The sequence below is a fragment of the Schistocerca cancellata genome, chromosome 1 (genome assembly GCF_023864275.1).
Source record: "Schistocerca cancellata isolate TAMUIC-IGC-003103 chromosome 1, iqSchCanc2.1, whole genome shotgun sequence".
Taxonomy (NCBI): Eukaryota; Metazoa; Arthropoda; class Insecta; order Orthoptera; family Acrididae; genus Schistocerca; species Schistocerca cancellata.
The window spans coordinates 906,018,703-906,032,471 of record NC_064626.1 but is presented as its reverse complement, the minus strand read 5'-3'; the positions used below and the strand labels follow the sequence as shown (position 1 = coordinate 906,032,471).

The following is a 13,769-nucleotide window of genomic DNA, read 5'->3' as shown; positions in this document are numbered from 1 at the left end:
TGTCAATCTGCTACTCTAAGCGTGCAAGTGGCATTTCTATCGTCTGACCTAACGGCAGAAGATAAACACGCCACGATAAGACCACGAGACATTGCTGACACTCGCCTACTTCGTTAGAGCGACAAGTCAAATAATCTGATGGTGTGTGTACTGAAGGTCTTACAGTACGCACACCACAGAGGGTCACTCCAAAAGAAATGCACATTATTTTTGTAAAAATACAGCTCCCATTCTACATGTGTGAAAGTTTTACAGTGTGTAGATACATCCATCCCGCTTGTTTTCAAACTTAGTTCAACCTGTTCCCGTGAGTGACACCGTCACAGCAAGCCTTCAAGATGGCTGCTACACTTGACGCTCGTCAGAAGCAACGTGCTGTCATACAATTCCTGTGCTGTGGAAATGAGACAGTGGGAAACATCCACTTGAGGTTGAAAAAGGTGTATGGAGATGCTGCTGTCAATCGCAGTACAGTTAGTCGGTGGGCAAGCAGGTTACGTGATGAAAGCGGGCACGGCAATATTGAGGATTGTCCTCGCAGTGGCAGGCCTCCTACTGCACACACTCGAGACAATGTGCAGAGAGTTAACGAATTGGTGACTGCTGACAGACACATCGCAGTGAATGAATTGTCACGCTACGTTGGGATAGAGGAAGGAAGTGTTTGCAGAATACTGAAAGTGTTGGCGTTAAAAAAGGTTTGCGCCAGGTGGGTTCCCAGGATGTTGACAGTGGCTCACAAAGAAACAAGAAAAGCGGCATGCAGCGAACTTTTGGAACAGTACGAGAATGATGGAGATGAATTTCTTGGAAGAATTGTGACATATGATGAAACATGGCTCCATCATTTTCACCAGATATGAAGAGGCAATCAGTGGAGTGGCATCATGCAAATTCACCCAAGGAAAAAAAAAATCAGAACCACACCTTCTGCTGGAAAAGTTATGGCTACGGTGTTTTTCGATTCCGAAGGACTCTTTCTTGTGTACATCATGTCAAGTGGAACAGCATAAATTCTAATGCATATGTGACGACACAGAAGAAACTTCAAGCTTGACTGAGTTGTGTTCGACCACATCGGAAAAAAAAGCAGGATGTTTTGCTGTTGCACGACAACGCACGGCCACATGTCAGTCAAAAAACCATGGAAGCGATCACAAAACTCGGAGAAACAACACTGGAACACCTGCCTTACAGTCCTGACCTGGCTCCATGTTACTATCATCTCTTTGGGAAACTGAAAGACTCTTTCGTGGAACAAGGTTTGAAGATGATGACTCTCTTGTGAACGCTGCCAAACAGTGGCTACAACAGGTTGGTCCAGAATTTTACCATGCGGGTGTACAGGCGCTGGGTCCAAGATGGTGTAAGGCAGTTGAGAGGGATGGAAATTATGTGGAGAAATGAAAATATTGTACCTAAAGGATGTATGTACACACTGTAAAACTTTCAAACATGTAGAAGAAAAGATGGATTCAAGAAAAAATAGTGTGCATTTCTTTTGGAGTGACCCTTGTAGCTAACAGTAATGTCTGATACAGCATTGAATACATTAAATCTTTTATTCCCGCCTAACACTCTTAGTTCCCAACATTCACGCCAGGTTGCATGCGCAAATGAGTTATTCCAACAGTCATCATGGCGTCATACAACAATGCAGAGCATGCGTAGCATTGTTTAGGGTTTCATGAATCAAAATTAGCTACTACAATTCAGAGAAAAGTCAGGACTACATATCGCAAGTCACCACCACAGACGCAAACTGTTATTAATTGGTACAATCATTTGACGAAAACTGGTTGTTTATCCCACTGGATGTTGGACAGTGTCAGCCGACAGTGTCTGACGCAGCAGTCTACACTGAAGCACCAAAGAAACTGGTACAGGCATGCGTGTTCAAATAAAGATACGTAAACAGGCAGAATACGGCGCTGCAGTCGGCAACGCCTCTATTAGACAACAAGTGTCTGGCGCACTTGTTACATCGGTTACTCCTGTTACGATGGCAGGTTATCAAGATTTAAGTGAGTTTGAACATGGTGTTATAGTCTGCGCATGAGCGATGGGACACAGCATCTCCGAGGTAGCGATGAATTGGGGATTTTACCATATGACCATTTCACGAGTGTACCATGAAAATCAGCAATACGGAAAACATCAAATTTCTGACTTCGCTGCGGGTGGGAAAAGATCCTGCAAGAACGGGACCAACGAATACTGAAGAAATTGTTCAACATGACAGAAGTGCAACCCTTCAGCAAATCACTGCAGATTTCAATACTGGGCCATCAACAAGCGTCAGTGGGCGAACCATTCAACGAAACATCTTGATATGGGCTTTTGGAGCTGAGGGCCCACTCGTGTACCCTTGATGACTGCATGACACAAAGCTTTACGCCTCTCCTGGGCCCGTCAACACCAACATTGGACTGTTGATGACTGGAAACTTGTTGCCTGGTAGGAAGAAAATGGTTCAAATGGCTCTAACCACTATAGGACTTAACATCTGAGGTCATCAGTCCCCTAGACTTAGAACCACTTAAACGTAACTAACCTAAGGACATCACACACATCCATGCCCAAGGCAGGATTCAAACCTGCAACTGTGGCAGCAGCGCGGTTCCGCACTGAAGCGCCTAGAACTGCTTGGCCACAGTGGCCGGCTGGTAGGAAAAGTCTCATTTCAAATTGTATCGAGCAGATGGACGTGTACGGGTATGGAGACAACCTCATGAATCTATGGACCCTGTATGTCAGCAGGGGACTGTTCAAGCTGGTGGAGGTTCTGTAATGTGTGGGGCGTGTGCAGTTGGAGTGATATGGGACCCCTGGTACGTCTAGATACATCTCTGACAGGTGACACATCCGATCACCTCCATCCACTCATGTCCATTGCGCCAATGGATAACACCAGCGGTTGCCACTATAAATCAAGGCTTGCTTCATAGGAGGTGTAGAAAATTGATTATAGATGGGGCGTTTGCCCTGTGACAAAAGATAGCCTCATTGAAATTTATCAATAAAACTTCAACATATACTGTATTCAGTGTTGTATCAAAAATTTCTCTAAATTACTTACCTTTTTCAAAATTAAAGGTTCCTTTTGTACAACTAATTTTTAGACACCTTGTACACGTTTCCATCGTCATATGGCACTCATTTACGAAATAACAACATAAACAGTATGCCATTTTGTGTTGTGTATGATATAATGATGAATAATTATTTAAACAAAAATGAATTTTTGGAATACCACATACTAAAAAGTACGATGGCTATTTTTTCTTCAACTTCCAATCGTTATTGAAAATAAAACCATCATGAAAATCCGGTGAATCTTTGAGCAGATATGTTGCACAGTGTCTCTGGTATGGCTGTCTATCGCATCATGTCACAGTTTTCGGTTCTGGCTGCACAGTGAGAACATAAACATGCCAACAACAAGAGTGTCTCCTGCCAAGTGTGAAGTGCCTGCTGAGGGGTTTCGCCTGATTTCGGGCAACCCACTTAGCTTAAATGTCATGTATTTTCTTTTTCATGGCAATTCTCAACTGCACACTGCAGGTGCAATGAAGATACTCTTGCAGTTTTTTGACGGGAAGTGTTTGATCACCTGGACATGGCTCCCACTGAATTTCATCTCTTTATTCAGATGAACCATGGCTGTGAAGACAACATTTCAGCACAGACAATGAGCCACAGACCAGCGTAAGGAACTGGCAGAAATCACATGCGGCTGCCTTCTATGACAAGGGTGTTAGAAAGCTGGTACCATGCTACAACAGATATATAAGTCGAAGTAGTGACTACATAGAAAAATAGGTGAAAGTTGTAGCTAAAAATAGCAAATAAAACATTTTTTGTTTTCACTGTGGTTTCTATTCGGCGACCGGCTGGAGACTGAAAAAAAGAAATAAAAAAAAGAGGGCCCTCATGTAAAATTTCTCCCAGCCCCATGCAGATTCCTAATCCCCTACAGTTAGTCTTGAAAATTTGTGATTGTGAAATTTTAATAGGCATGAAAATACTTGTAAGAGTAGATAATAGTAAGGAGCTAGACATTTCACACATCACTTACTAAGTAGTGTAACAACAAGGAGGTGAAGAATTCATGCACCAATTATGTACTGCATCTTACAACTCACATTTTTCGTTTTAAATCTTGAAGTATTCTCATAGTTATTAAATATTCACAGTCACAAATTTTCAAGACTATCTGTGTAGGGTTAGGAATCTGTATAGAGCTAAGACAAATTATTTTATGTCTTTTACTCCAATGTAAAAATGTAGTATATTAAAAACTCATTTATATTTAAGTAATTATTTTCTACTTTTTAATCTTCTCTGCAACATTGTTTAATGGTTTTCAAACAGTTTGATGAGATTACAATGGGGACATTAGTTTAAAATCAACTACAGTATTTGTACTGAGCAGACAGACAGAGAAAAAAAGCCATTAGCCTTCTCCTCATCCCCCCACCGTCTGCTCAGTCATGCCCTCCACCCACACATCATCTGGGAGGCATTCTAGAACTACTTGCACAATATGTCAGTCTTGCAGGGCAGCCAAGATGTCAGTTGTTGCCAACCCTTTTCACCTGCACTGTCACCCCTATGTATCAGACAGAAGAAAACAAGTTAATATTCCATTGTAATCCAGTTCTGAGCTATACTTAAAATTTCAAGTTTCTAGCTCATTGAAAAGTTAGGTGAAAACTAATTGTATAATTTAAGCTGAACAGACAGACAGACAAGAATGTGACTTAATAAAAATGTAAAATGTGTATTTATGATGCCCCTTTGGATACTTTCTTCTGGAACACCTTCAAAATGAAATTTGAAACAAGACAACTGATTACACTGAATAAAGGAAAGTGTAATATAATCCACTGATCCACCTGAAGAAGAGAACATAACCATTCAAAATATGTCATGGAAGAAAATAAAAGTTACTGGCACAGATATCTTTTATGTCATAAACAGCCACCATTTCCAAAACACAGCCCAGCATTGACGACATAAGGTTAGAAGTTTTGATGCTGGCTAATAGCATGGAGTCTTTCACCCTAAAGTCTCATTATACCTCTTTTTAAAGGGTAGAGACAAAGTATCATAGTGAACTGTCTCTCCAAATACAGAATGTCCAATCCATATGTATCAGGGACTTTCTAAAAAAAAAAAAAAAAAGAAGGGGAAGATGTGCTTACTAGGATTCTCTTATTCCGTAGATAATGTTTTACACTATTTGGAACAATGGATGAAACATAGGAATGAATATCCCTGCATTCTGGTAGCTTCTACAAGATCTAATATTCAATGAGAGGGTTCAGTTGGATGTGGCATACCTGAAGAAAATTGTGGTCACTCTTCTTTGCCAAACTGATGCTGTTATCAAGGCTAGAGATGGTATTGTGAACCATTAGCATGATGTCTCCTAAGGATGGCTAATTTTTTGTCCAGGGTGCTCCATAGCACAAGTGGTAAATATATTCTTAGATGCCAATTTAAAAAAAAAAAAAATGCGTTCCTAATGATGCACAGCTCTCCCTAAGTAGTCCATTGTAAATGGGATAATACACAGTGTGAAGTGCTTCATAATGTATGTTGAAGGTCTGGTCTGAAGTGAACAAACTCCTATGTCTGCAGGAGCTGCGCCAGCTGCCAGACAGTGCAGCTCGTAAGCAGCATATGGCCATCAAGCGCAAGAAGCTGCGTGCACTCAGCAAACGCAAACATCCTGCTGCTGGAACCTCTGCCCAGCACCACTTGCGGCCCATGCCAGCTGTACACTTCTATGGAGACTCCTCCAACCACACTGTTGACCACGACCGCTACCTTGGTAAGTATGCTACAATATATCTCAATTCACATCTATTGTGGTATCCATTGTTTTGGACAACTGAAGAACCACTCCCTCTCCTGTCTAGTCAATGAAATTTGAAAAATGAAAGTCGTACATTATCTGTAAATGTTATCTCTTAAAGATGGAAATTTCAAAATAGACTTTCTCAATATCTTCAGACACATCTAATGAAATAATATTTATGGTCCTTCCAGTATGGTTAGGAACACAAAATCTCATGGAAGGATGGAAGGACGAATGTTTGGAATGTAACATTTCACTGACATTTAAATCATGAAACACACAACACTAGATTGATCTTTGAAGGTTAGGAGAAGCAATCAGCAGTGACACTACTAAAGTCATCTGCATTAAATGATTTGGGGCAAATATGGAAAGACTAAATCAAGATTGTCAGGTGTCAATGTGAACTGTGCTCTGTACAAATACTTGACAAATCCCTTGACCACTGCATCACCCCTTGATAATATAGAATTCAGTCTGTGGGAAGTTATCATGTTAAAATGAAGGTATAAATCACTTTTCACAAGAACAATCAATTGCTTAAAGATTCTGAAGACTAACAAATAGGTCACTAGTCCAATACATCACAGAGGTGTACTTCTATTCACAGAAGACCTTAGCTCACGACTTTTGGCATTAAAGTATCATGTCTTTGTAATCATTCAGGTGATAATGCCCAGAAAAGATGTGGTGAGCTTCTGTAGAATTGTCACCAATGACATCCTGCACTCGAGTGATGTTTCCCCCAAACTTTTTCAGAAAGAAATGGTGACAGATGCATTTTCTATATACAAAGAGTTTCTTGTGTTGCTGTTTTTGTTGATCTTTTGAAACTACTCCTACCAAATTCTACAACTTTCATGTTGTTTTTTATCCTGTACCCTACATTTTGAGACAGATTTCCTCTTCTGCATTACTTACTTTATGGCATCAACTATGTCAAGGATTACGCTAGCTTTTACATACAATATTTGGCTAGCTCCAGACCTCAGTATTTTAGTTTATTTAAGAAGCTAGTGCCATATGACACACGTTATTTAAGAAGCATGATTTTTTTAACTGTTTGCAAGATAACAAAGTTGGGCTTATTGGCAGCTGCAGCAACTATTAAGCATCAATTAATCATACAAGATAGTGTTATGTCAACCAGCTGTTGTTGCTTCAGTGCATAACTTCATAAATTTAGGAGTTTAGATTTGTAAACTGTGTGATTTGCTGAAATTTCATTCCTCTCTTGTTTCTAATCACTACGCTAATTTAAATAGTGGTATTCATGTCAGTAAAATCATTTCATAAATGCAATTAGAATGTGTTAGTATATAATATTTAGTCTTGAAAAGAATGATAGTAAATGAAACTTCTTCATTAATATTTGTGATGTGAAAAAGATTTACTCGCTTCATCGCTTTTGAGAGGAGAGAGGTTTGAAAACAACTTAAACTGGGCTGAACACAAAGCTACACCCAGCAGGAAGGTGTTGTCATCTCTACACATACTAAAAAAATACAGAAAGGTCCTTCTTTTGGATCTGAGCAAAAAGCTTATCACATTCCCTTGTACTTTCCGTTTTTTGCTACAGTGCTGTCATCTTGTAAATACTGTACTTTCTCAGGAATGCTTACAATGGCTGTAGGTAGTAATGAACATGTGCAAACTGTGTAGTCAAACATTAGTCATTTTGGTTATATTTAACCACATTATGAGCAGTTATTATGGCTATTGCAGACAAGCACATACACTTCATCTGCTTTACCATTCAGTTATCATACACTCTTTCCTGTCTCATATTTACATTAATTATTTGTTTGAATAGCACACTCATTGCTACCAGACCTCTTCTGATGCATTCTGTTGTACTACAATGTTTTCCAGATCCTTTCCTGCAACAGGAAAATATTACTCTGTAATGATCTCCTTCACATAATCAGAAAAGAGTCACATTTTCAGCTGCAAGAAACAGCAAAGAAACTGTCTGCTAAGACAACAACATATTTCTGCTTGGATGATTCATCTGATTGCAAAGAGTTATACCCCTCTCCCTCTTTCCCTGTAGTCCCTAAATTTTACTTAGATATCTGAAGTTGTAACCCAAACTGTGTATATCTGCACTTCTCTTTATTGCATTAGTTTTACTCATTTTGTTACCTTCTTTATGTCTAAATTAGCATTTTCTACAGTTGCTATCACTATTGTTATATCATAGCTCTTTAATCATTATTGTTAATCTGAATTCTATTAACTAAATACTACCAGTGAAATTGTTATAAAATTATCGTTTTTGCCTGAGACATACCCAAAGCCAGATCAAATAATTTTTCCATTGTTATTATCACTTTCATTTTTTGTTCTTCACATTGTAGACATTATCATTAATAATTAAATTGCAATACCAATAATTCAGGGTGTCGTGTGGGTGTAAATTCTTAGGCTGTTGTCAGAGAGAACCTGAGGGTCTAATTAGGTTAACTGAACAAAGAAATAATCAGTGTTCCATATATATTAAATATATACTAAATTTTACCAGGAAATGGACGTCTTCGACCAGAGAACAAATTGTTTACTGACTGGACTCCAGAGGATTGGTTCCGTAGACTTGGCATGGATCAACATTTCACATATGAGGGTGGAGTGGTAACTGTTAGGAGAAGTGGCCTTTACTATGTGTATGCACAGGTGAGCAAAACTGTATTTAAAAATAGAAATCGTCATTCATACTAGGAACACTGTAATCACAGATTGATGTAATCAGAATTCATGTATAACAAAGTTTAAAATGGCTGATTTGAAACAAAATTTTATCAGCCAGCTAACAACTACTCTGAAGACTAACAGAAGATTTTGTTTTAGCCATATGAAATTAATTTCACATGTTTCTCAATTTTGCTCATATCAAAGAAATGTATATTCAGATTCTAGGTGTCATCAAACTAATATATTTGTTCCTCTAACATAGTGTCATCACTGGAGGAGATTTTCATCACCCAATAATTGAAAAGGATAATTATAGTTTTTGTAAGTGCTGGTTGTGATGAGACATCCTGCAAAACAGTACTAAAAGCTTTATTTGGAAACTACTTACAACAGGTAGTCAGAAACCACTCATGAGCAGTAGAGATTGTTACAATGAACATGTTCTACATGAGAATCAAAACAGCCCCATACAATGATAGAATTGCCAGAAAATTAGATTAATAGTTATTACTCTTAAATTGTGAAGATCTAAATGAACAGAACTCTAGGCATATTAAAACTGTTGTACAGGACTTTTAGACTAGGTCTTTGCATTTTTCGAGCAATAGCTTATCAAATGAACAATCCAAACTACTAAATTTGTATCATCACCTAGTAAACAGTTTTAATATTGGGAAAGTTTAATTCAGTGCACAATTCAAAGGAGAGTGGAAGTAACTTTCTGAGAGTAAGTTAAGACAAACTGTGTATTAGGACAAACTGTAAAAGAGCTCTTGAGTCGTATAAAAGTTCTCACAGACTGTAAAAGTCCAGCAGAATATGTAATACTGTCCCAGAAGAAGCTGGGTAGTACCGTGGTGTAATGGCTATGATATTAAGGTGTTGAATGGAGGTTTATTCAGCACTTGCACATACAAGAGTGCGGAGTGAACTGCCTCCAGCCAGACCACAAACAGTATATATACAGCTACAGAACATTCCAGTACAATGATACTTGGCATTTGTGGATGTTTCTAGAATGTACTCAAACCGAATATAGAAATTAAAATGGTACAGTTCAGGTGAGTTTTGAACTCATGACCCTCCACTCAACAGCTTAGTATTGATTGAATATGATGCTCCAGAGTCTGCAAGAACTTGGGCTGGTCGACCATCCATGAGGATGTTGATGTAGAAGATTATCCACCATCCATTCAAAAGTTTCTGGTGCATTACACAAACCCAGTGGCATTACCTTAAACTCATATAGGCCCTCAGGGGTGATGAAAGCAGTTTTCTCATTATCAGCCTCATCTACTTCGATTTTCCAGTATCCTGAGTACATGTCCACCTTAAGGAGGGAGCAATGTCACAGAAGAAGCTCAGTAGTACTGTGGTGTAGTGGTTATGATACTAAGCTGTTGAATGGAGGCTTGTGAGTTCAAAATTCACCTGGACTGTACCATTTTAATTTCTATATTTGGATTGAGTACATTCTAAAAGTATCCACAGATGTCAAGAATCATTGTACTGGAATGTTCTGTAGCTGTATATAAACGGTATGTGTTCTGGCCGGAGGCAGTTCGTTCCGTGCTCTTCTACGTGCAGCTGCTAAATAAACCTTCATTAAGTGAAGTTAGTGCTCATCATTAATCTAATTACAGCTTCTTCTATGTGACAACTACTAAACCTGTAGAAGGAAACTTTTGTCACCTGTGAAATCACTGAGGATGTCTGGACACAGGAAACACTGCAGCTCTTTTGGATTTATTTGTGTAGTTTTCATATTCATGTTCTGCTCAACTTTGACTGGAAACATCTGTGATGTTAACATGTTTGTATCCTTGACAGAAAATTATTTTCAAGATATTTTTAGTGTAGTTTTCACATGTGCAAGAGAACTAGACTTTCACCTACTCTTTTTTATTCTTGTTTGTTTTGAAGTATCACATGTTACATAATGAGTACATATCATAAATATAAATTCTATGTTTGCATAATAATTAAGCTTGCTCATAATAATTTATTGCAGCAAACCAATCATCTTTTCACACATTAGACGTGTGTATATTTAAGTGCCATATAATAACAGATTTGCAGCTTCATTTCATATAGAAAACTTCTTGTTGAAATTCTAATATGGAAAGAATAGACGGTTACTCATCACATATAGGAGGTTTTGAGTTCCAGACAAGAACAATGGAAAGAATACCAGAAACACATAAGCCTTCCAACAAAGTCATATCTCAGCAGCAGAACAAATCAATACATATGGTTACCATCTCCATCTGGTAAGAGCTGACTGCAACTTTGTCTCATGTGAGTACCAATCTGTTAATAGGATGGAGTAGGGGGGTAAGTAAGAAGCATGTGGCAGGAAGGGGTAGAGGAAAGAAGAAGACAGGAAGAAAGGACTTACAGACGCATTGGCAGGGTAGGAGGCATTGTGTCCCCTGCAGTGGAAGCTGTTAAGGGGATAGGCAGGTGGATGCCAGGGACTAGTGAAGATTAAGACCAGGAGTGTTTTGGAAACAGAGAGTATGTTGTAAGGAGAGTTCCTGCTTGCATAATTAAAGAAACTTGGTGTTGGTGGAAGAATCCAGAAGCCATAGGCTGTAGAGCACTCATTAAAGTGAAGTGCATAATTTTGGGTGGCATGTTCAGTAACTGGTTGGTCCAGTTCTCCCTCGGTCACAGTTTGACAATGGTCACCCACGTGAAAAGACAGTTCGTTAGTACTCGTAGTTATGCCCCCACAGAGAATTGACCAGTAATTGCAGCTAAATTCAAAGATCACATAGCTGCTTTCACAGGTGACCCACCTTTGTTGGTATAGGAGATGCCAGTGACAGGACCGGCTTATGTAGTAGCACAGCCTCACGATGTTGCACCTAATGGATCTAGCCTGACTCCTCCCCCTCCCCGCTCTGTGTATGCTCCAACAGGCAGCACTAGTAACTTTTCCTACCCCTACCCTGCTATCCCTCTCCATCCTTGCACCATGCCTCCTCCTTACCTATAATACCTATCCCAACAGTTTGTTGCTCACATCAGACAAAGTTGCCATCAGGCTTTAGCAGCCATGGACAGTAGCCATACATGTTGAGTTATTGTTTCCATGTGTGAGTTTTCAGCTTTCTGAGGAAAGACTTTGTTGGAAAGCTTATATATTTCTAGTACTCTTTTCACTGTGCTTGTCTATGACTCAACACTTCCTCGGTGTGTTCAGTAACAGTCATCTTTTCATATCCCAGACTTTCCATTGTTTGATCTTGTTGTAATTCTATGTTTCTTCTATTCGCAGATCTTTTATCTGGATGATAAGAGCACCAATGGGTTCAAAGTACATTTAGATGGCGAACCAAAGATGCAATGCTCACTACACATCCACATAGCAGGAACAAAATCAAATACGTGCTTCACAGCTTCTGTGATGTACATTAACGAAAATAGTAGGCTTAGTCTGCATGACATTGAAGCTAACCGGTACTCAGTATTTGACAAATCAAAGAGTTTCTTTGGCCTTGTGAAGCTCGGAAATGCCAGGCTGCCATAAGGAAAGGCAACCCGTACAAAAAGTGAAAATAGACGTTAGTGCTTCACAAGCACCATATCAATATGGACACGCTAAGTTATTGCCACAATAACTATGACACAGATCTCTTTTACATGTAGTATTAAGAAGTTAAACAATTTATTATGTCTGAAGTTTTATATCTTACTGAAAATATTTTTGAAAGCAATTTTGCTTATTATAGGGCAGATAAACCATGAAAAAACCATTGCCTTAATATACATGAACCACAAAAATCTTTTGAAATCACTAATCACATGACATATTTTATCAATGCATAATGAACATACAGTAAATGAAATGTAGTAAGTGTTCCTGTTATCATATGTAACATGAATGGAATGCATTAGAACTGTAATTGTCCTAAAATTAATTTATAAATATTTATTCAGAATATCGATTTGTTAATAGGAGGGATGAGTGTAAATATTTTAGAGATTCTAATTTTTTGTAGTTTTCCTAATGTAAATAGTGAAAAAATTAGATGTTTCATTAATTCGTATTTGTTATAAATTTGTACAAATAATATAGTAATTTCTCATGTGCATCACAAAAATTGCTTGAGAGATTGTCGTGGACCATATTTTCATAGATCTGCTGAGAGATTTTATTTGTACCTTTATTTCAATGATCATTTAAAGTGAGAATCATTCCCGAATTTAATTGGTCTGCACAGTTCATAACATGGACAGATAAAGTAAAAAGTCAATTAGAAGCTGACACAGATAAAACAAAAGAAAATATTTTATTCAATAGGAGGGATGGTCACTCAAACTTAATGATGACTTCCTAGTTTTCTAAGCTTGTATTGCCTTTCTTATTGTTTAATCTGCAGAAAAGTTGGAAGGGGATGCAAAAATGCTCAGATCTCAAGCACAATAGAGATACAGGGAAAGAAATAATTGATTGCATTTTTATAAGTTCTACTGATCTCAGTTGTGTCTCTCTTGAGCATTAGTCATAAATGATTATTCTGTTTTAACACTGGAGCAGAGCATCTTTTATTGTAATAATAATAATTAACCTCCAAGGATGGAATTCTTTCTCTTGGAAGTTTAAGAAAAGAGGCTCATTGTTAATTATATATCAATATTTCTATACTACTTTATCCCCTACTTTGTCCAGGGTATAGCATTTGCTTTATCTGTCTTTTTCCTTGTCAACATTACTGTGGACCATCTTTGTACATAATATTTTTGTGACATTTTTATTTTTGTACTGAGATTTGAAGACAGACCCTTACATATCATCATCTGCATAATAATTTAAAATGAAAATCATCTTCATTGTAATTCATTGATGTCAGTTATGTACTCATGAGACCATTTGGTATGATGTCCCTGTGTATTAATTATTAATACTCTATGATGTGACATTAATAAAACTATTTAATGTAACCTTATTAATAAGATATCTGATGCAGATGAAATGTCAAAATCCTGTATTTTGATGTTATAATAAAATGAATAATTTAATTTCATAAGATTGAGGTACAATTTATTTATTACAAAATTTTGAGAAATTTCATTTCACATTCATTTTTCTGTCTCTAGTGTTCTCCTGAGTCTAAGGTTTGATTCTGAACAACAATACTGTGCTCCACTAATAACTCTTGAAATTTACTTCTTTATTACATACTGATAATTGATTTTTTCTTAT

The 13,769-nt window shown here is 37.8% G+C and overlaps 1 protein-coding gene across 1 annotated transcript in view; it reads left to right on the top strand.

The window, feature by feature from the left end:
- LOC126190997 (uncharacterized) overlaps window positions 1-13,564 on the top strand; it is a 390,280-nt gene extending 376,716 nt beyond the window's left edge. Inside the window, exons 5-7 of the mRNA XM_049931678.1 lie at window positions 5,647-5,839; window positions 8,391-8,539; window positions 11,841-13,564. Coding sequence (XP_049787635.1) covers window positions 5,647-5,839; window positions 8,391-8,539; window positions 11,841-12,092 — 594 coding nt within the window. The 3' untranslated portion in view covers window positions 12,093-13,564. The remainder of the gene's footprint in view (window positions 1-5,646; window positions 5,840-8,390; window positions 8,540-11,840) is intronic.
- Window positions 13,565-13,769: the final 205 nt, after the last annotated feature.